At 51.4% G+C, this 20,660-nt stretch overlaps 3 protein-coding genes across 4 annotated transcripts; 1 reads left to right on the top strand and 2 right to left on the bottom strand.

Moving 5' to 3' along the window:
- Window positions 1-4: 4 nt before the first annotated feature.
- DNAJC16 (DnaJ heat shock protein family (Hsp40) member C16) lies at window positions 5-9,308 on the top strand. 2 transcript variants are annotated; one of them, XM_048967798.1, is made up of 14 exons: window positions 5-208; window positions 297-363; window positions 813-1,143; window positions 2,003-2,187; window positions 2,637-2,741; window positions 2,911-3,069; window positions 3,434-3,564; window positions 3,957-4,140; window positions 4,320-4,502; window positions 4,742-4,818; window positions 5,231-5,311; window positions 5,402-5,500; window positions 5,982-6,152; window positions 6,513-9,308. In XM_048967798.1, exons 1-14 carry the CDS (start codon window positions 45-47, stop codon window positions 6,907-6,909), a joined length of 2,334 nt encoding a protein of 777 aa, XP_048823755.1. In that variant the 5' UTR covers window positions 5-44; the 3' UTR covers window positions 6,910-9,308. The 2 variants fall into 2 exon arrangements, with proteins under 2 accessions (XP_048823755.1, XP_048823757.1); XM_048967800.1 differs by having other exon boundaries at window positions 5,985-6,152; window positions 6,513-9,307.
- A 43-nt stretch (window positions 9,309-9,351) lies between these two features.
- AGMAT (agmatinase) lies at window positions 9,352-12,114 on the bottom strand. The gene is made up of 8 exons (XM_048967801.1): window positions 11,772-12,114; window positions 11,327-11,672; window positions 11,043-11,245; window positions 10,824-10,872; window positions 10,490-10,685; window positions 10,180-10,359; window positions 9,994-10,078; window positions 9,352-9,737 (listed from the first exon to the last, which is right to left on the bottom strand). The coding sequence occupies exons 1-8, from the start codon at window positions 11,854-11,856 to the stop codon at window positions 9,664-9,666; spliced, it is 1,218 nt and encodes a 405-aa protein (XP_048823758.1). The 5' UTR covers window positions 11,857-12,114; the 3' UTR covers window positions 9,352-9,663.
- Window positions 12,115-12,643: 529 nt separating this feature from the next.
- On the bottom strand, window positions 12,644-19,832 carry PINK1 (PTEN induced kinase 1). The gene is made up of 8 exons (XM_048967764.1): window positions 19,460-19,832; window positions 18,876-19,142; window positions 18,418-18,521; window positions 16,822-17,004; window positions 15,933-16,096; window positions 14,997-15,124; window positions 14,065-14,301; window positions 12,644-13,671 (listed from the first exon to the last, which is right to left on the bottom strand). Exons 1-8 carry the CDS (start codon window positions 19,754-19,756, stop codon window positions 13,411-13,413), a joined length of 1,641 nt encoding a protein of 546 aa, XP_048823721.1. The 5' UTR covers window positions 19,757-19,832; the 3' UTR covers window positions 12,644-13,410.
- Between the last annotated feature and the right edge of the window lie 828 nt (window positions 19,833-20,660).

Here is a 20,660-nt window from a genome sequence, read left to right as displayed (position 1 = left end):
CGGAAGCGGCGGCTGCGGGGCTGAGGCCGGTGCCGGTGCCCGCCATGGAGCTGGGCCGCGCGGGCCCGGCCGGCCTGCTGCTGGTGTTGCTGCTGCTTCTGGCGGCGCAGGCCGCGCCGGAGCGGGACCCGTACCGCGTGCTGGGCGTGGGCCGCTCCTCCAGTCAGGCCGACATCAAGAAGGCGTACAAACGGCTGGCACGGCAGTGGTACAGAGCGGGACCTGCGGCTGGGGGGGGCGGGGAGGCCTGGGTGCGCGGCAGGGAGTAACGCCTCGTCCTTCTAACCCCGCTTCAGGCATCCGGACAAGAATAAGGACCCGGGCGCTGAGGATAAGTTCATCCAGATCAGCAAGGCCTACGAGGTAAGAGAAAGGCGCTGCAGAAAGGAGAAAGGAACGGGACCGAAAGGGGGCTGGAGTGCAGCGCTGGGATGGGTGAGGCTGGGGGACGGGAGGCTCAAGGCAGACCTCATTGCTCCGTACGGCTCCTGAAGGAAGGCTGCGGTGAGGCAGGGTTGGCTTCTGCTCCAGGTGACAGCGATAGGATGGGAGGTGATGGCCTCAAGGTGCACCTCAAGGTGTGGGTTAGATGTTAGCAGTGATTTCTGCTCTGAAAGAGCAGTGATGTGCTGGCACAGCTGCACAGGGAGCTGTGCGGTCACCATCCATGGAGGTGTTCGAGGAATGTGGGGATGTGGCACTGAGGGATGTGGTCAGTGGGCACGGTGGGTGGGGGTGGGTTGGGGTTACTCCGGTCCCCACCCCTCCACACTTTGCACTGCGCCACCTTTCTTCTGTCCTTTGCTTCCCAGATCCTCTCCAACGAGGAAAAGAGGGCAAACTTTGATCGCTACGGAGATGCTGGGGAGAGCCAGGGCTATTCCCAGCACCAGCAGCGCCAGTTCCACCACTTCCATGAAGGCTTCTACTTTGATGAGTCCTTCTTCCATTTCCCCTTCAATTCAGAGAGACGTGACACCTCCGACGAGAAGTATTTGCTCCATTTTTCACATTACATCAATGAAATCGTGCCAGATAGTTTCAAGAAACCATACCTCATTAAGATCACCTCAGATTGGTGCTTCAGCTGCATCCACATCGAGCCCGTGTGGAAGGAAGTTGCTCAGGAACTGGAGGCACTGGGTAAGGACGAGGCGTTGGGGTTGAGCACGAATTTCCTTGCAGAGTGAGGTATGGGAAGGGTGTCCACCAGCAGCTGGTCCATAGAAGGACTCAGGGATTTAGGCCACAAGCCTAACACTTTCCTGTGTGTTAGTAATAACTAAATCAATGAGGCTAAGCATTGTAAACAAGGAAACATTAGGCTTTCCTTCTGACTCATGCAGTTTCAGCCCTTTCTAGCTGGTGGTTTCACTGTTGTTCCCTCGGTCACCCCCGATGTTACAAGGGGAAGATGCCTTTTCTCCCTAATTGTAGTCCATCAGCCATGGTAATAAATAACCACATTATAATTAAAGCTCATAGGTAAATCCTGCATGGCTCTGTCCTGAACTTGGAACAAGCAGAATACAGCACCTGAGTCACCACCATACAGAGCTGCGAGGGAAGTCTGGGGACTTGTCAGCCCTACTGGAAATATATTTGTGTGCCAACAAGAAAGCTGGGAATGCAGAGAGCAAGTGGAAATTTAGTTTTTCGTGCTGATGTCTCCTGCATGCACTTTCCAAAAAAACACAGCAGGACACAGAGGTGGTCCAGTCCCTCCTTACTGAGCTTGTTCTCCTTTGGGTTTTACTGTAGCACGTGTGACATCGGTGGGTAAAATAAAAGAGGCCATCACGTTCCCTCTCTCCCTCGATAAAGCTTTCAGTACAAGTTCCAAGGGACTGCAGCGTGAGGAAAGCACAGAGCTGGGAGGGACCATGACACAGATAACTGCCAAGCGTGGTGCTGAGCAAGGGAAGGGGTCTTCAAACTCAGCTGCCTGGTCCAGGCGTGGGCTCATGGTCATCGTTTAGGTCAGTTTGCTCTCCTTTCACAGGGGTGGGCATCGGGGTCGTTCACGCTGGGTACGAGAGGCGCCTGGCCCATCACCTCGGCGCTCACAGCACGCCGTCGATCCTGGGACTGATGAACGGGAAGATCAGCTTCTTCCACAGCGCCGTCAGTCGAGAAAACCTGCGGCAGTTTGTGGAGAACCTGCTGCCAGGGAACCTCGTAGAAAAGGTACACGTGAGGGGGGCGTGCAGCGCTGCGGCTGCCGTCTGATTGGGGCAGACAGAGCTCGTTAGCTGTTGCAGCTGCTCATCCAATTAATGCAGCCCTGATGTGTGTCACTGACGTGAGAAGAGCCAACTGGGGAACCAAAGTGCTTCAGGAGCTGTAATTATGGCTCCACACCCTGCTTCCCTGCTTGGAAGCAAGGACACCACACTGTTCTGTAACTCTTATTTTCTTTGTGACGGGGCTCATTGCACTACTGCACATTTAGGCCAGCAGTGCAGTCTGTATGCTGCTCTTCCAGCTGCGGTCAGTGCCGAGTCAAACCAGCACACACGTCAGGCATACCTGTGGCAGCTTTTTCAGACCTGGTTCTCACTCAGGCACCTGACCCTACAGCACTGCACGCGTCTGACTGTTCTGAGGTTCAACTGACAGTGTGACTCCATTTAAAGATTACAGATAAAAACTACATCCGCTTCCTATCTAACTGGAAGAAAGAAAACAAGCCCCACGTCCTTCTGTTTGATCACATGCCAGTCGTGCCGTTGCTGTACAAGGTAAAGCAATATCTGCCTCTGGATTTTGACTTGCTACTAAATCCAGCACATGCCCAATGGCATTTAAACAGTGGGGGGTGTTCATAAGCAAAGTCACCACGAGCACTGGGGGGACAAGGTGCTAATTTTGTGCTAATGTGACACATTCTGGTGCTTTCTTCCCATCCAGCTGACTGCCTTTGCATACAGAGATTACTTGTCCTTTGGTTACGTGTACGTGGGGCTCAGAGGGACTGAAGAGTTGTCCAGTCAGTACAACATCAACGTCTACACGCCGACCCTGATGATCTTTAAGGAGCACATCGACAAGCCCGCTGATGTGGCACAGGTACAGCTCTGAGCCCTCTCCGAGTGCTTCCATGAAAGGAAAGTTTTTTCTCTGACCAAAATGAGAGGTTGGTTGGCTGCATTCTGAGGAATAAGTGGCATTGATTCTCAGTGGTACCTCTGGCTTCAGCGAAGGCAGTGAGCGAAGCCCCAGGAGGGAGGGAGCTTGGTGGGCATCAGGTGTGGGGTCTGAGCTTTGTAGGATAGTTGCAGGTAACTTCTTGGTCCTCTAAGTGTCTTTGGGGGTTTCAGTGAGGACTGTGATGGCTGGCATCCTCCAGCTCTTCAGGTGAGAGGAAGCCTTAGAATAGCTTTGCTCTCCTCAACCCACTCGGTACCAACTCTGCTTTCTTTCTTTTCTCTAGGCACGGGATATGAAGAAGCAGCTCATTGATGACTTCCTTTCCCAGAATAAGTTCCTCATGGCAGCCAGACTGACCAACCAGAGGCTGTTTCAGGAGCTGTGTCCTGTGAAGAAGTCACACCGCCAGCGAAAGTAAGGCTCCTTGGGAACCCATTTTGTCCCCTGAGGCTCTTGGGTTGCTTCTAAAGCCATCTCTTGTTGGATTGAGTGAGATATGGAAGGTCTCCAAGGGAAGGAAGGAAATGACTGCACTGGAGATTGCTGGGTATCCATGCAGCTTGATAGCCTTTGTGCCTCCACTGGGCGCATCTTGGGACAGAGGACAGGGAGAAGGGAGGAGGAGTGGGGCAACAGCCTGGAGAGCTCAATGTCTGGAAGGCAGAGGCAGGCTTTCAAAAATAAGCCCAAAAATGACAAACAGGGTTTCCATCCCTTCAGGATCATTCTCATTAGCAGAAAGAGGACAGCTGTTTCCTCTGGCAGCCAGAACAGCTCTTCATTCTCCATCTCTCTGTGTTGCCCAGGCACTGTGTGGTCCTGCTCACTGGAGAAGGCGATAAGTTTGCTGATGCTTATGAGGCATTTTTGACCTTTGCTGTGGCCAACACAAAAGACACACTGAGGTTTGCACACATCTACAACGACAGGCAGCCGGAATTTGCAGATGCCTTGCTGATGGATGAGGAGAAGTACCGTGGGAAGTCAGCTGTGAGCATTACCTTTCTTTTCTTCTGCTGTGCTTTTCGTCTGTCGTTGTAAATCTCTTCGCTCTATGTAGGCTGCTGTAACTTGACCTGACTCCTAATTCTGGGCAGGGATTTGAAGCTAATGTCTTTCTCAGTAAAAGTGCTGTCCTGTCAGACATCTGATGTGGTTGGCTTGTCCAGGTGGTCATTTTGGAGAGGCGCAACAACGCAGGGAAGATTGCCTATAAAACCTTGGAGGAGGCCTGGCAAGGCAGCAATGAGGACAACTTCATCCTTCTGGATCTCCTGGACCAGCTAAGAACGGACCCTGGTCTTCTCTCCTCAGAAACTGTCCTGGAAGACTTGAATGATGAGCTTGCTCCTGTAAGTGCACAGCCTTTCCAGCCACTTAACAAGCATGTTACCTCCTTGAACAGTTCTGTTATGCTCATTAGTGGGAATCACACTCTGCAGGTGTTTTTGCTCAGGAAAGGTGAGCTCATGGCATAACCTAAAGCTGATTTGGGGCTGGGGTTCAGTTCAGGGGCTGGGGCTCTCACTGGTGCTGGGAATAACAGCTTTATCATTTGCCTTTTTTCTTTCCCCTCCCTTCTCTTAAACAGATGTTTCTTATCCGGTGGTTCCATTCCACGCTGGACTATATCTTGGACTGCTGGGACAGCTTGTTTCATAGCAACTGGTATGGAAGGGGCACTGACAATTCTCAACAGGGAGCAGGATTGCTGTTCTTTTGTTCAGATGCATGGTAGAACCAGGCTTGGGTTAACAGGAAATGAGAATGCACCAAGTGCACGGGTGCCTGTATGCTCTTGAGATTAAGGTGAAGAGCAGTGGCAGCACAATGACATTAGCCTCTGCCTGAAGTACTGGGTACTCTGGCCTAGAAGATGACTGTGATATTATGCCCCTGAAAACATGCCAACCATATCATTTGATGCTTTCCACTACTTCCCCATAGCCTTACTTTAACAATGTTCCATTTTTGTCCTCCTTTTGGATGGGAACAGGACAGTGCTCCAAAATCCCGATCATGTTTAAATTCAAGAAAAAAACTGTGCTGCTCACAGACCTGTTTGCAAATCTTCCCTTAGGCGAGAAATGATGCCCCTGCTGTCCTTGCTCTTCTCTGCACTCTTCATTCTCTTTGGCACTGTCATTGTTCAGGCCTTCAGGTGAGTGCACATCCAAGGGGATCTCACAGTCCAACCAGCAGCAGCTCAAAGCAGTCCTTAAAACAAGCCCCAAATCATTTTCCTTTGCAGTGATTCCAGTGACACAAGGGACTCTCCTGCCTCCGAGAAAAAAGACACCACTGCAAAGACTGAGAAGAACGACACGAGCTTCAGCAAAGAGAGTAACAGGTTCCCTTTCTCTTCAAAAACATTTTTTGCTGAATTATTGTTTGTGAAGAGTAGTACGAGCAGCACAGCAAGTAGTAGGTAGAGAAGTGCATGGTAGAGAAGTGCCAGAGCTGTGTGGATGGAGCAGTTGTTGCAAGGGCAGTGTGGGTACAGAAAGGCAGGAAGGAGTGGTGTTAGCAGGGCAGAGAGGGATGTGGATACAGAAATTTAGTTATTAAGTGATTCCTGCTAACATGGGAGAGGAAGCAGCTGTTCTGAGATGGACTTGGGACTCTGACAATCCAGGGGAAGCTGTGACTTTACACCAGGTCTCATTCTATCCAGCCACTCTTCTTTGCTCTGCATAAATCCATTCTTCCTCTCTGCAGGTTGCACCACCAACACGGGCTGTAGCTACAGGGCACAGGGCTGGATCAGCTTAAGGAGGGGGGAATGAGTTCATGCTTGATTCCCCTTTTACTCCATCTTTGTTTTGTTGCAGCAGGGTTCCCAAAAAAGGCTTTGTGGAGGTGACAGAGCTGACAGACATCAACTACAACAGTAACCTGGTGCGCCTCAGGCCGGGCCACATGAACGTGGTCTTGATTCTCTCTAACTCCACCAAAACTGCCCTTCTCCAGAAGTTTGCCCTGGAAGTCTACACATTCACAGGGTAGGTTGGGGTCCTCTCCTGAGTTTACTTTCCTGTTTTAACACCTTGCATAAGCAAAGCTGCTTAGGTGGAAAATCAGGGGGGGATTTATGCTTGACCACCTCTTCTCCAGACTAAACAATCTCAGTTCCCTCAGCCACCTCCCGTAGGACTGTGCTCCAGCCCCCTCACAGCTCTGCTCCCCTCTTTGGACATGCTTCAGGGCCTCCATGTCCTTCTTGTAGCAAAGGGCCCAAAACTGAACACAGCACTCAAGGTGCAGCCTCACCAGTGCCGAGTACAGGGTCCAGTTGGCTAAACCAACACTCACCAGCCTGACTTGGGAGCCATGCTCATCCTGCTTCTCTCTTCTCCCCCTAGGAGCAGCTCTCTTCATTTCTCCTTCCTCAGCCTGGACAAGCACCGTGAGTGGCTGGAGTACCTGCTAGAGTTTGCACAGGATGCTGCTCCCATCCCCAATCAGTACGACAAGCACTTCCTTGAACGCGACTACACGGGCTACGTGCTGGCCCTGAACGGCCACAAGAAATACTTCTGCCTCTTTAAGCCTCACAGATCAGGGGATGAGGGGGGAACCCTGGGGTCAGGCGAGGATTACAATTCCTCGCTGCACACCGAAGCCAGAGGGAAATCCTCCTGCAGCCCAGGATCGAGATCCATTAAAAACAAATTACATAAATTGTCCTTTTGGATGGAACGCCTTCTCGAAGGCTCCTTACAGAGGTTCTATATCCCCTCGTGGCCTGCACTAGACTGAGGGATTTTAAGAGATTCTAACAGACACACTTTTTATGAAGATGCTGAGGGACAGCTCTCTCCAGGTCTAAACAGATGATTGTGATGAATGGACCTTAGGTTTTAGGTGAACTCTCCAAGGGCCGGTGACCAGAAGAATCTCCCTGCATCCAGAGCCCGGGAGTGCAACGAAGCGTGCTGAAACGCCCTCCACCAAACCATCCTCACGTTTGGATGCTGTACTGTCAAAAAGCCAAGAAGTCCTTTTTTCCCTTCTCATCATGCCACACCTGCTTCCTGGGCCGTCCCCGAGCCATCCCTCATTTCACCTCAGATGAATAAAAGCCGTGATCACTGCTGCGGCGACGCTGCCGGTTACACAGGGCAGGTCGTGGCTCTCCTCTCGCTTCCTTGTGTGCTTATTAGCCCATGGTGCATGGTGTAACCCTGGCAAGACCCTCCAGACCCTCCCAGCAGACAGCCGTACCCCTCGGCTCCCCCTGGGTAAGTGACCTGGAACGTGGCTGGGAGCACTCCTGCACAGCAGCCCTGAAGCTGGCGCTCACCTGTGGTGTGGGCAGGGAGGTGATCTGCATGCATCGTGCTCCTTGCGTGACAGTTCCACCATAACCAGGGAGGGAAGGGGTTTTGCACAGCCGTAAATACTGTAACGGTGTCGAGCCATTTAAATGTCACATTGTTTTCCAGATGCCTTCCTGCTTCTGTCAGTTTTAGAGGATGTATTTTAGAGCCATAACTTTAACCGTGTCCTCGGATTGTAGGCATATGCTGCTATGAGCCAGTAGATGTGTAGAAGAAACTCTACCTAGCTGCTAGAGAGCCAGTGGGGGCTCCTTTCAAACACCCTTACATCTGTAGTACAAACCAACCTTTCTTTGTATCAAGGAACCTAATTTGTCAATGATTGTACTCCTGAAACGTCGCCCCAGAAGTGCTGTACCACCAGACCGTCGCTTACGTGTGAGGCTCCTTTTGTTTCAGGTGTGGGTTTAAGATGCTTTGTCATCTTGCCCATTCCGTTCCTGCCACAAACCTTTGTTTCTCAACATGCAGGCTGCCTTGGTTTTTTTCTGTTGGTTTTTTGCTGTTGTTTTTACACACAGGTCTGTGTAAAGCTCGTGCAGTCACAAAGCACAGAGTCCCACACTGGGGTACAGGCTGCCTGTTGTGAGCTGGGGGAGGCCAGCAGCAGGGGCCGGCATGCTTTGTAGCTCCTCCAGCCACAACACAAAGCCAAAGGGTTTCCAAAGGGACTGAAATCCTGCAGAGTCCCAACCTGGAGCTCAAGCCACTTTGCTGCCTGCATTACTTTGATGCACAAAACCTTGGCCTGCTGCATTCCCAGCACGCTGGGCACAGCTTTGCCAGCTGTTGGCCATCCCAGCACTGCGTGTACTCCCAAATAAACATGGCTGTGCTGCCAACCACCCTTATGTGAGGCTGCTGGATTTTAGCTCAGCAGGTCCTGGGCCTCAGCTGCAGAAATGAGGCACTGAAATCAGGGGAAGGAAGAAAAAAAATGAGGTCTTCTCCCTGCTAATGAGCTACAAGGCACACACGTGGTGTGACGGGGTTGGGGCAGGACACTGTCAGCCTGATGGTGACACACAAACACACCAAATTTGGGTGAGGAATGAGGATGGACAAACCCATCTGCCGTCTCTTCAGCGAGTCAGAAACCCGAATAAACTTTTGACATGCAACTTAAAAAGACAAAGTGCCTCGTTGTGCTACAGCAAGGGAATTCACCCCTGGGCCAAGTACAGAAAAGATCTGGCCTTGTGGCCTTCAAAATGTAATTTCAGTGCACTGCAGCAATGCCAAACTGTTCTAAAATCACCCACTGAAGGAGTTCTGGTTGTCATGGAGCACTGGGCACTTGCTTGCCAGTAGAAGAGCGTGGTCAGAGGCCCCTCAGCTGCTGCTTACGCCTGAGCTCTGCCTGCCCTCTCCCAGCAGTCATAAGCTGAGATCCCCAAATCACCCCAGGTTGTAAGGTATCATCAGCAACACGCACCTGCTGCTCTGCTCTGCACGTGGCAGTTTGTAACCCAAAGATTGAGGCAGTTCAGTCCCAACGCGCTATCTGGCGATGAAGCAAGCAGCCCCGCTCACAAGCTGGAACAAAACATCCTTACAGCAAAAAGGGAAGCAGCCCCAAGTCAGAGGTTGTCCCAAAGCCCTTCTCTTTCCTCTGCCAGCAACTCGTACACTAACACAGCCTGACAAGTGGGACTGAAAACAAAGTACATCTTTTGCACTTTTGATACAGGGAGGGAGGTGGGGAATTAACTTATTTGGCAAACTTGTCTCTTTTTATTTTTGGTTTGGGTTTTTTGTTTGGTTTTTTGTTTTTTTTTTTGTCATGTATTTGTGATCAGGCACTGATGCCATTTTGTTTTAAAGACGATTACAGATTCGCAACCAAAATAAACTATTTTAATGTGTGATGAAATTGCTTTTGTGTTTTTCCATGTGCCAAACGACCCCATGTCTGTACCAACTCACACATCCAGAGGGCAGCCAAACCCTTCCTGAACACCAGAGGTTGGCCCAAGGGACACCCAGCTCTCCCCAGCTGCTAGGCTTCACTACCTCTTCTAGCAGCACACAGCATTTATTCCTTACTGCAAAGCACATGTTCACTGCACCTGGAGGAGAGTAGGGCATCAGGAACCTCATCCAAGGTCTGCGATGGCATCTGCTGGTGGTGGGTCACTGTTGTGCAGGGTTGGGGCCCAGACAGCAGCTGCCCTCACATGGTTTTCACTCCAGGAAGGACACACAACATTTCAAAGAGCAGATTGGCTCCTAGCAGGGCAGTGTTACCTAGGAATAGACAAAAAAAGATGCAAGAAAAATAAAAGTTAAAAAAAGAACAGTAATAAAAGTTGTGGTATGAGTGCCCATCTGTTTTCACCTGCAGATCTCAGCCACCTCTACCAGCTCCTACCACCCTGTGACAGTTCCTAGAGCCCAGGGCTGCCCTTGGCCTTTCAACACTAGGTGGCACCTAGCAAAAACTGAAGACTTCAGTGCAAGTGTCCTTTCAGCCCTGCAGCCCCACAGATTTCCATCAACCCACCAGAGACATCATATATGGGTGCCACCTCCACAAGGTCACATCCCACTATATTGAGTCCTTTGCAGCCACGAATAATCTCCAAAGCCTGGGAAGAAAACAGATTGGGGTACAATAAATGATCAGAATTCCTCAAACGGGAAGAAAAACATCCTTATCTTATTAGGAAGGGAGCTTTGTGACCCTCACCTGCATAGGTGTGAGCCCAGCAATCTCTGGTGTCCCCGTTCCCGGGGCATAGGCAGGGTCCAGCCCGTCGATGTCAAAGCTGATGTACACCGGGCCATCCCCCATCTGCTGCCTCACCTCTCCCATCAGTGGAACCAGGGACTTCATCCAGCACTCCTCAGCTGGAACCACCCGGAATCCCTGCGGCAGCGCAAGCTCAGCGTTCATCATCCCACAACCAGCAACCCAGATCCCACTGGGGATTTACAGAAAGGAGACCGGGCTGCATTTCCCAAATAAGCTTCAAGTCAGAGCAGCTGCCAGAGGTTACCTGGTCCCAGCAGTACTTGTACGGATCGGGGGCATAGGAGGAGCCACGGATGCCAATCTGAACCACACGGCTGCAGTCCAGCAGCCCTTCATCCACGCAGCGCCGGAACGGGGTCCCATGGTAGATCTTCTCCCCCAGGGCCACGTCACTGGTGTCAGTGTGAGCGTCCACATGCACCAGCCCCACAGGTCCGTGCCTTGGTGGGATCAGGTGGGCACATCAGTCCCCAACCCACACCCGGTATCCCAAAACTTACACCATCACTGCCATCAGTGGAGGGGCTGAGCAACGTTAGGACGGGGCTGTGTTCTACACCTCTGGGTTGGAAACTTACTTTTCTGCCACTGCCTGCAGGATGGGGTATGTAACAGTGTGGTCTCCACCTGTGACAGAATGAGGAAGAGGACGTTGCATATTGCTCTCAGCACTCCTTGCATTTGTTTTCCAGTGTTTTTTTCCCCCCTGTATTTATGCTGCACTTGTTTATATGCTCAGACCAAATCAGGAGAAAATGGAATCAGGACAGGATTAGAAGCTCCCACAGGGCACTTACCCAGAGTGAGAGGCACGCAGCCAGAGGCCACGATCTTCTGGTAGGACACGTAGATGCGGCGGCAGCTGTCGGGCAGGTTGTAGAGGTTGACATTCACATCTCCAACATCAGCCACCAGCAGGGAGTCGAAAGGCGCTGCCCCAGTGCTGGCGTTGTACCTCCTCACCATCACTGACTCAGCACGGATCTGCTGAGGACCAAACCTGAGTAGGAGAACGCATGCAGGGGAAGCTGCAGGCAGAGCCGTGCTGCCAGCAGGAGCCGAGCAGCAGCCGCCCTCCTACCTGGCTCCGGGCCGGTTGGACGTGCCCACATCAATGGGAACGCCGACAAAAGCTGCGTTCAGTCCCTCTGCTGAGGTCTGAACAGGAAGCCTCAGCATGGAGCAGAGCCCCACGGGCCGGGCCACGCACTCAGCACTGGGAGGCACGTTGAACCGCGAGGCACGGCGGCAAGGAGCAGCAGCGGATGCAAAAAGCCACCGAGCAGAGAGCCTGGCTGGCCTGAGCAGGCAACTCATCCTGCCACACACACAGCAAGACCCCAAAGCCTGCCCTGCTCCTGCAGCTGGGAGCAGAGCCAGGTGGCTCCCTGTGTCACCCTGCCGGGTTCGAAGTGCGTCTGGATGCCCTGCAAAAGGCAGAGTGCTCAGGTTCCTGTTCCCACGCATCTTTCTCATTCCCCTTCCACATGCTGATCAGCTGCAGGAAGAAGGCATCCATTTCTTACCTGCCTCAAACAAAGCCACCCCAAGTGCTGAAGTATCATAAAAACGTCCCACTAAGGAAAGGCAGTGGGACAGAACAGAAAGCATCTGACCTCACCAGAACTGCAGACACACAAGGTGCAAACAAATGAGATGCAACCCCTGTGCAGTGCCAAGGCTGAGTGCAATGTTCTGCTCACTGCCCTTCTAACACCTGGATCTGGGAGAGATAAGGAGACACAGGGGAGAAAAAAAATAAAAGGAGTACATTCACAACTGAAAGCCTGCTCTATGTAATTTGTTTTCATGTGAAATACGTCTGTATCAAGCTGCAGTGACATGTAAGCAAGTGGGAGCTGTGCTGTGTTCTTCTGAGTCAGCACAAGCTGATGGGTTGAACAGCAAATCAAAGGGAAGAGAGGTCAAAGCAGGGCTCCTCCAGGAAACTGACAGCATTTACACTGCAACGAGCTCCAGGGGAGCAAGGGGTACAGGAGTTGGCTTCCTGGGGATTTCCTTGGATAGCAAACAGCTCTCCGTTGCTGTAAAACGAGCAGGGCCATTCCTTGACAGGCAGCACTGCACTGTCAGCTCAACCAGAGAGCACTTCAGAGTGACAGGTCTGACAGCATTGCTGTGTGATGGTGTGCTGGGATATCAGCCACCTGAGCCACAACCTGCACGTCAGTTGCCAGCCAGAGGAGTGAGGATATGCATGATCACAAGGCAGGGCCCGTTCCTCAAACAGGAGGGGGCTCTCGCTGGGGAACTCCCTCTGGTTGGAATAAAAGAACACATTTCAGAGACAGGACTTTGAGACTCCAACACTGACCCAGCACTATGCAGCCAAAGACCTGGATCCGGTGAACAGAGATGAACTGGATTTAGAGAATGCTCAGAACGTCATCATCCATTTATTGTGCAACCAGCAGCAGTAACATTTTCCCCCAGCTCCCCTTAACACAATTACAGACATGAAATCAAACGGTGTTTTCATTAACATGGCTGTTATCGTTCCAACAGTGGTGTCTCCTATCCTCTCCAAGCAAAGGATGTTACTTCATTGTTAAGCACAAAACCAGGTTCAGAAAGCAGGTTAGCATCACAGGACACTCCCTAAGCTAGCACTGCTCCTCAGCCCTATTCCACATGCAGTATTATCCCTGACAGTTTGACTTGGCCTTGGCAGAATTAGGACAGCCACTGCACAGCAGTCAAGAAGTTTGTATGTCCTTCTGCCAGCGCAGCTTTCTTTGTGCATCGTTTAAATCTGTGATATTTGTGTGTAAGAGCACCTAGACAGCACCTCCTTCCCCACAGACCCTCTTCTCACAAGGAACTTGCTTCACCCAGCGCGTGACTTCGAAGCCAGCTCTGAACTCCTGACTGAACACAACCAAGCACACACCCCAGGACACATTCTGCAAAGCCTGACTGAAGGAGTAATGACGAGGCAAGGGCATGTCCTCTAGCAGGAAGAGAAAAGCAGCGTGTACTAAAACTCGCTACAGATGAACTCAACCTCTCGGCGCAGGCCTGCAGATATTTTCCCTAAGTTAGTACAGGATTCCAGGCAGACAGAACAGACAGATTCCTATGTGCTTTCAGCAAGTGCCATTTATCTACTGCACGGTCACGGCCTGCCCAGGTAGGACTGACTCTTCACCCAGACTGGTTTCTCCAGGCCAGCAACAAGAAAACTGCTGTCCAGAGGTCTTCGAAGTCGAGGTTGGCCAAAAAGCACATCTTCATTTTGGTTTCTACCCTGCTTTTGTCCACCAGTCCGTCCATGAGCAAAGTGGCTGCAGACTGGCAGAGAAGCCAGGCAGTCATCTGGTCTGGCTTCAGGGCCTTGGACGCCAGAATGCTTTCACCCCAGAGGCTCAAGTGGAGCACGTTAGCAGCAACTCTAGCAGACAATCTCTGCAAAAGAAGTGAGAGGGAAAATTAGCTGTGCTCACATCACATCCTGTCCCATCTGCATCGCTAAAAGTCCCCTAGACCTTCTCTGAGGACAAAAAAGCCTTCTGTTATTATTATTCAACACAGCAGGGGGGGTTGAAACTAGATGATCATTGTGGTCCTTTTCAATCCAGGCAACTACATGTGAACACCAACCATGGACACAAACATCTGAAGTCACTGAAACGTTCAGTGAGCGCTGTGCTGTGCTCCCAGAAAGACCCACATTCACCTTTGTTTGTTATCTACATTGCAATTACATCTGCATTACAGGAGCACCTGGAGCACTAGAGGGTAAGGCAACCTACAGACAACGCAAAGAGCAGCTGGATGACTTCAAGGCAGGTTTCTGACCTTGTTGGGATCCCTCTGCAGCAGCATCCTTATCACCTGCTTCACCTCACAGGGCACACCAACAGGCAGGCTTGGCAGCTCCTCCTCACAGTAACTTCTGCTCTCCAGGAACGAGTCCCCACAGCTGTAGAAAGGATTGGGCAGGCCCAGGATTTCATAAGCAATTGCTCCAACAGCCCAGGCATCAGCTTTGCTGTAGTCAATCACCATGCCTGGACCTGCTGATGCTGTGGTCACCTGCACGACAAGTTCAATGAGGTGGAAAAGTTAAAGCAAAGAGTTCTAACTGAATATGTTCTGTTAGGCACACCTCAGGTTTTTGCTGCTTCTCAGCCCACCACAACATGTGGAAGATTTTGATCACTACAGCTAGGATTTAGTTGTTACCTCCCACCAGCATTCCCACCGAGTCCTAAGAGACATTTCACTCTGAGGTTTAAGACAGACAGGAGACATGGAATAACAACCAGTACTGCACTTGCATGCAGGAAATACAAGGCAGGGTGCTCCGGTACACGAAGGCAGCCAGACTGCCTTAGGCTTTATCAGTGCTATCACCAAAGGACCAAAAGGCAACTATCCATCATCTCACCACCACCTTGAACTTCGTTCAAAAGCTACATGCTGCCCCACTGCAAGGACAGCTGCAGGAACTCCTCTAACAGCTATCTGGAACTGAGCCTGAGAAAAAGGCTGCAGAACAAACTTTGTGTGGGAAAAGTCAACACTGCCTCAAAACACCGATTGATTTTCATTTTGTGGCCAAAGTACCCATTTGACAAATATTTAGTGTGGATTCCAAGAAAATTCCATTCATTCTTTCCAGACCCAATCCCACACTTTGCCAAGATCTCACATATTGCACCTCAGCTGGTGCTGAAGCTTTTATCCCCAGAAGCAGCACAAACCCACAACCAGCAGGATGAATTTACCTCAGGTGGCATGAGAGAGCTATTGCCACCACGATCCATGTCCATGCTGATGAAGGGCAGCCTCAGACCAATGCTGTCGTCTGCCAAACAGCAACCAAAGTCTGTGATCACCAGCCGGGGGCAGCCAGCTGCAAGCAAGAGGGACAGCAGTGAGCATTCAGCTTGGGAGCACCTGGCTGCATGAGACAGCAGCATGGCAACAGCAGGAGCAGGCAGCATGGATACCCTGACAACCAGGACACACGGATTAGGAACTCTTCAGTGATGAAACAATCTTTTCATTTCCCTACTTTCATCTTTATCTACAGCAAAAGCTGTAAGGATACACACCGAGCTATAGCAAAAGGCTGGAAAAATTTTGCATGAGTTGACAGTTCCTGTCCTGAAGACAAGCCAAACATTGCAAAGCAAAATCATTACATCTCCAGAGTCTCTGAAAGGGAAAAATCAATGCTTTAAATCATTCCTAGTGTAGCTCCAGAGGAGCTCTTCCTTCAAGAAAGATGACATTAGCACTGCCTGCCATAGCTGCTGCACTAAGACTTATAATTACAAAGAGCTGGCTTCATTCTATTGTTTTCTGCCCATTTGATTTCCAGTCACACTGAAAAAAAGTAATTAAAATCTCACTTAGAAGGGCCAACAGGAGAAGCTGGTGACCAAAATGCTGCTTTTGGTTTTAATACTCTGCCAGTTCCTTGTCTTTCAACAGATATGCAGCCATGGCAGGGTGCAGCAGCACTGTAAGAACTGCCCTGTGCTGTTTGGCAAGCAAGGAATGGCACAGCCTAATGCCAGGGCACCTCCAGCTGTGCCAGCTCTGTATACCTTCAAGCCAACATCCTCTTTGCTTGTGCAACACCCAGCACCTCTCCCTCGGGCTCCAGCACAACCTTCTACGTCCACAGACAGACTTACACCCAGTGATCTACACACCAGAATCGAACTCCACCAAGATGTTGTCAGACTTCAGGTCTCTGTGCGCTATCCTGTGTCGAACGAGATGGTCCACGCCTTCCAGCAACTGCAAAATCATCATGCTGGACAGACGGCTATCCGGGCTGTTGTCCCTCAGGTACTGGCGCAGGGTGCACGGATAGCTAGTGAGAACATGGAAGATACCTCAATTAGCATCCCAGGAGCTCTTCCCTTCCCATCCGACCTCAGTGCTGCCTGGCTGGGGTTACACTGCACTCAGAAGTGACAAATTCTTACTGAACTTTGCCACATCTTTCCATATTTGAGTCACCAGCACGGTGAGGGTCTCCAGGTACACCTTGTTACAGGGTTCTACACGCATACAGGTTTTATTCCTTCCATCAGAGAGGGGACACATCACTGATACAGACTGTAGGAGTGTAACAGAGATGTGCAAATTGAGCGAAAGAACATTTTCTTGAGCTACAAAGAGGACAGAGGGCTCCTCCAGATGCAGACAGAACAGAAAAGTGGGAAACAGAAAGTGGTTTTACATCAGTGGCACAGCCATACCCACTGAATAACAAAACCCAGCTGAGGCAGACAGAGACACCAAATCTCATCTTCTCCTCTGTCTCTAGCAGCATGTTACACCTAGAGGCAACATTCACTTTTTGGGGCAAGTTTTGCATTCCTTTGTGGCAATTATTACTGTGGACAGCTTGTCTTTATTGCTGAAGAGCTAAAATCTCAACAGCTCTCAGGAGCCATGTTTCCAAGCACATACCCTGGCTTTTGGCAGCAACCCAAGCCAAATCTCTAGCAGGACCCATGCGGCAGCAGAACACACAGCCCTGCTGGGCAGCCCCACAAAGTCCCAGCTCCCAGCACGCTTCTCCCCACCTACTTTTTCATCACTAAGAAGAGCGTGTGGCTGCGACCAATCCCTCTGGGATTCAGGCTCACTGGAAGAACATCAGGATAGTCTGTGAGGGCTCCAGGCAGCAACGGGACAGAGGATGTGAAAGCTCGGATCACCTGGATTATGTTTGGATGAGGTCTCAACCTCTTCCTCCCAAGGACAGGTTCTCTGTGCAAAATACAGACATCACAAGTTACACCAATCCCTATCACCTCCAGGATTATTTTTCATTACTGTGCCACATCCCCTCCACCAAAGGGTTCCAAACACGTTTGTTCTGCTGTCACCTTGTGACTGGATTTTCTGCAGCCTGATAGATGAGCAGAAATGCTGCTGCTTTACCTGCACAGCAAAGGAAGATTTGGTGGAAACGTTCATATTTGACGTGCAGCCTTTCATTTTCCATAACCCTACCCTGTTAGACTGAAAATAAAGGCCAGATTCACACTAAGCAGATCACTTTAGACCTCTTATTTACTGGCATAGACAGGAAGCATTCAGGTTACTGAATATGCATCTGCAAAACAGAGCTCTCCTCTCTGAATGTCAGATAGCTCTTTGGCTTCTCTGTTGCATTCCCAGGCTAAGGACACACTGAGAAAGATTCATTATCCACCTGCACTGGCACAGACATATTTGAAATGTAAATCAGGCAGTCTGGACTGTGAATTCCACTGTTTCCAGTTGAAAAAAAGACAAGTTTTTGAACAAGAGCACAATTAAACTCAAGATCCCTGAAAAGTTTCCGTGCAATCTGCCACCTCAATGCTGCCTGCCTACCCACAGCTCAGGTGAAGAAGAGTTAACAGCCGCTTTCCATCTGCCTTCTCACCAATGTCATTTCTGTGCATGCAGCAACCTGCACTGCAACAGCTTCCACCTCCCTTCCCTTGCACCTGTTTTAGAACCAGATCAGCATTAGGCCAGGTTTCACAGGGCTGCCCTTTCAATTCAGCACCAAACTACTACAGAACATCAGTGTTTAATTCTGTAATTATAAAGCACAATTATACTTTTAGATCACTTCTCAGAAACAGCTCCTCCCAGCTTTTCCAACAGAGTTAACCTTTTCACTGTCAGAAGCAGTGCAATTTATGCACTTTACACACGGGGAAACCGAGGCACGGTGCCCCATCAGACCCAAAGCAGGTGGGTCCCTGATCATCCCATGTCCTTTCAAGTCTTCAAGACTAAGACACTGCAGGGAAGCATACAGCCAAGCTGCAGGGATCTCCTGCATGCCAACAGCTCCTCAAAGCAAACACTGTTGAATTATTATTTGAACAGCACCGCTGCTATGCTCACTAGAGAGAAAAGTCACTAGGATAGGCAGAAGCGTGCTCCTACATAGCATCTCAGGCATACAGCACTACCAAAGGCAGTGCCATTTAGCTAAGGCATTCACACACACGGAATAATGCCAAGGATTCGTGCTCATTTCTTCCCAACAACCATCTCAGAAACCTCCAGCTGCATTCTCTACAGCACTGACGTGCTGCAAAATGAAAACCGATGGATCAAGTTGGATAGAATTAGCACATCACACTTAGAGAACAGCTGCCACTGCCATGGTTACCAAACCTGTGGTGGAAGACAGCTCCATACTCCCCAGCTAAGGCAGTCCGTGTGGCTGGAACGAGCTCTCGGTGCATGTTGCGCAGAATGGCTTCACTTGAAGAGTCAGCCTGCAACAGCAATGTGCTGTCAGCTAGACAGAATCACAGAATGCCCAGGGTTGGAAGGGACCTCAAGGATTATCAATCTCCAACCCCCCTGCCACATGCAGGGCCACCAACCTCTGCATTTAATAATGACTGCTAATCACTGGCTGTGTGATTAGTCACTAATAATTGGCACTGAACGTCATCTCCTTATAGAATAGGTTAGGCTGGAGAGGACCTTAAAGATCACCCAGTTCCAAGACATTGTGCAGGCTGGGTGCCCCCCTACCACATCAGGCTGCCCAGGACCCCATCCAACTTGACCCTGGGCACCTCCAGGGATGGAACACACAAGAAGATTAAGAGCTGACTCCTTACCGAGATGTTCCACATCATTTTGATAGCCAGGGGGAAAGCAGCTTGCTGCTGGTGTTTGTCAGACGGCTCCTCTTCAGACACAGACAGATCTGAGCTCTCCGTGCTCCCCCGGTGATGGAGGGATGAAGGAATCGCTGCTTCATAGACAGCTGCATTGCAGCCCTTCCCGAGGGGCTGCCCGATCAGATAGTCCTCCAGCTTGAAGCCCTGCCAGCGCAAAGAGCTCAGAGGATCTTTTTGTGGCTTGTTCTTCTCGACAAACACAGTCTGAAAGGAATAACAAAAGAGAAGCATAAAGAGAAAGCACTCAGTTATTCAAGACTGCACAATGAAGGCAAACCCGAGTGATTGGAAAGAGCAAAATGCCTTTTTTTTTTTAACCAGCCCACAGCAGGGGTTGGCACCGGATGGGTTCTGAGGTCCCTTCCATCCCAGCCATTTAGTGATTCCACACACGGGGACAGGCATGGTCCAGCCAGGGGCTGACATTCAGGCTGTAACCATAGGGACAACAGAACAGAACAGGCAGGAAAATGCCGCTAAGATCATCACCAAGCCCCTCTCCCCCCCTCAAGGCCCCACACCTGGATGCGGCCACACGCGGCCCTTGCCCGGCGCTGCTCCTCCAGCGGCGGCTCCAGCAGCGCCAGCCCCAGAGCCAGAGCCATGCACGGCCCGGCCCGGGCCCGCCGCACCGCCATGGCCGCCAGGCCGGCCGGGCGCCGGAGGGACAAGAAGCGGACAAAAGGCAGCCGGGAGAAGAGCGAGGCAGGAGAGGCGGCTGAGGGGATGGGAGGAGGAACGGGGATGGGAACGGGGCGGCGCGGCGCAGCGCCGGGCAGCAGGCGGAGGGCGCGCGCAAACAGCACCCGCAGCAACATGGCGGCCACAAAGCGCCTCACGGAACGGCGGGGACCGAGCGCCGGCGGGAGGGGCGGGGGGTGGGAAAGGGGCGTAGTGCGTAATGCGCATGCGCAGTGAGTCAGGTGGTGCGCGGCGCACGCGCGGTGCGGAAGGAGACAGTGCCCAGAGCGCAGGCGCAATGTGAGGTATTTAAAGCGCATACTGCGCATGCTCAGTGCGGGCTGCACGCGAAGGGCGGAGATGCAGTGCGCAGAGGCGATGCACGGAGCGCATGCGCAGTGTGGACGGAGGTGATACTGCGCAGGGAGGCGATGCACAGACCGCATGCGCAGCGCGGAGGGTCAGGTTGTTTTGCTGGGTTGGTGCATGGGATGCTGCTGCAGAGTGAGTGCATGGTGGATTGGTGCTCAGAGCACAGTATAATGGTGCACGGAGCCCTGTGCACAGTGCATGGGGCTTTAGTGCACAGAGCACGGTGCATTAGTGCAGAGAGTGTTGGTGCACAGAGCACTGAGCAGAGCACGGTGCTTTGGTGCACTACATGCATTGCACAGTGCATGGTGTGAGGTAAAGAGCACTGTGCATGGTGCACTGGCTCACAGCTGCTGTGCGTGGCGCAGCATCAGTGCAAAGAGCATGTGCACAGCGTGTGGTGCTTTGGTGCACTGAGTTCAGCACACAGTGCATTTGGTGTGCTGCACTCAGTGCATTTGGCACACTGTACAGTGCATGGGTGCACAGAGCTGGATGCATTGGTGCACAGTGCATTGGTGCACAGGGCACAGTGTATGGAGTATGGCTGCATAGCACACGGTGCACTGAGCACAGCATGTGGTGCACAGGGCATGGTGCACACAGCACAGAGCACACTGCAGGGCACAGGGCATGGTACACAGGGCATTGGTGCACAGAGCACAGCCT

The sequence above is a fragment of the Lagopus muta genome, chromosome 21 (assembly GCF_023343835.1).
Source record: "Lagopus muta isolate bLagMut1 chromosome 21, bLagMut1 primary, whole genome shotgun sequence".
In the NCBI taxonomy this organism is placed as follows: domain Eukaryota; kingdom Metazoa; phylum Chordata; class Aves; order Galliformes; family Phasianidae; genus Lagopus; species Lagopus muta.
This window is presented reverse-complemented; position numbering and strand designations above follow the sequence as displayed.

What these genes read in the sequence shown, in the direction of transcription:
- DNAJC16 (XM_048967798.1), top strand. Translation starts at nt 45, where the DNA reads ATGGAGCTGGGCCGCGCGGGCCCGGCCGGCCTGCTGCTGGTGTTGCTG. An exon ending in AAACGGCTGGCACGGCAGTG is followed by an intron (nt 209 to 296) that starts GTACAGAGCGGG and finishes ACCCCGCTTCAG; the next exon opens with GCATCCGGACAAGAATAAGG. An exon ending in AGTACCGTGGGAAGTCAGCT is followed by an intron (nt 4,141 to 4,319) that starts GTGAGCATTACC and finishes TGGCTTGTCCAG; the next exon opens with GTGGTCATTTTGGAGAGGCG.
- AGMAT (XM_048967801.1), bottom strand. Translation starts at nt 11,856, where the DNA reads ATGCTTTCTGTTCTGTCCCACTGCCTTTCCTTAGTGGGACGTTTTTAT. An exon ending in CTGCAGGCAGTGGCAGAAAA is followed by an intron (nt 10,686 to 10,823) that starts GTAAGTTTCCAA and finishes GATCCCACCAAG; the next exon opens with GCACGGACCTGTGGGGCTGG. An exon ending in CTGGGCTCACACCTATGCAG is followed by an intron (nt 10,079 to 10,179) that starts GTGAGGGTCACA and finishes TTTTCTTCCCAG; the next exon opens with GCTTTGGAGATTATTCGTGG.
- PINK1 (XM_048967764.1), bottom strand. Translation starts at nt 19,756, where the DNA reads ATGTTGCTGCGGGTGCTGTTTGCGCGCGCCCTCCGCCTGCTGCCCGGC. An exon ending in CCGCGTGTGGCCGCATCCAG is followed by an intron (nt 19,143 to 19,459) that starts GTGTGGGGCCTT and finishes TATTCCTTTCAG; the next exon opens with ACTGTGTTTGTCGAGAAGAA. An exon ending in GCTCTCTCATGCCACCTGAG is followed by an intron (nt 14,302 to 14,996) that starts GTAAATTCATCC and finishes CTTGTCGTGCAG; the next exon opens with GTGACCACAGCATCAGCAGG.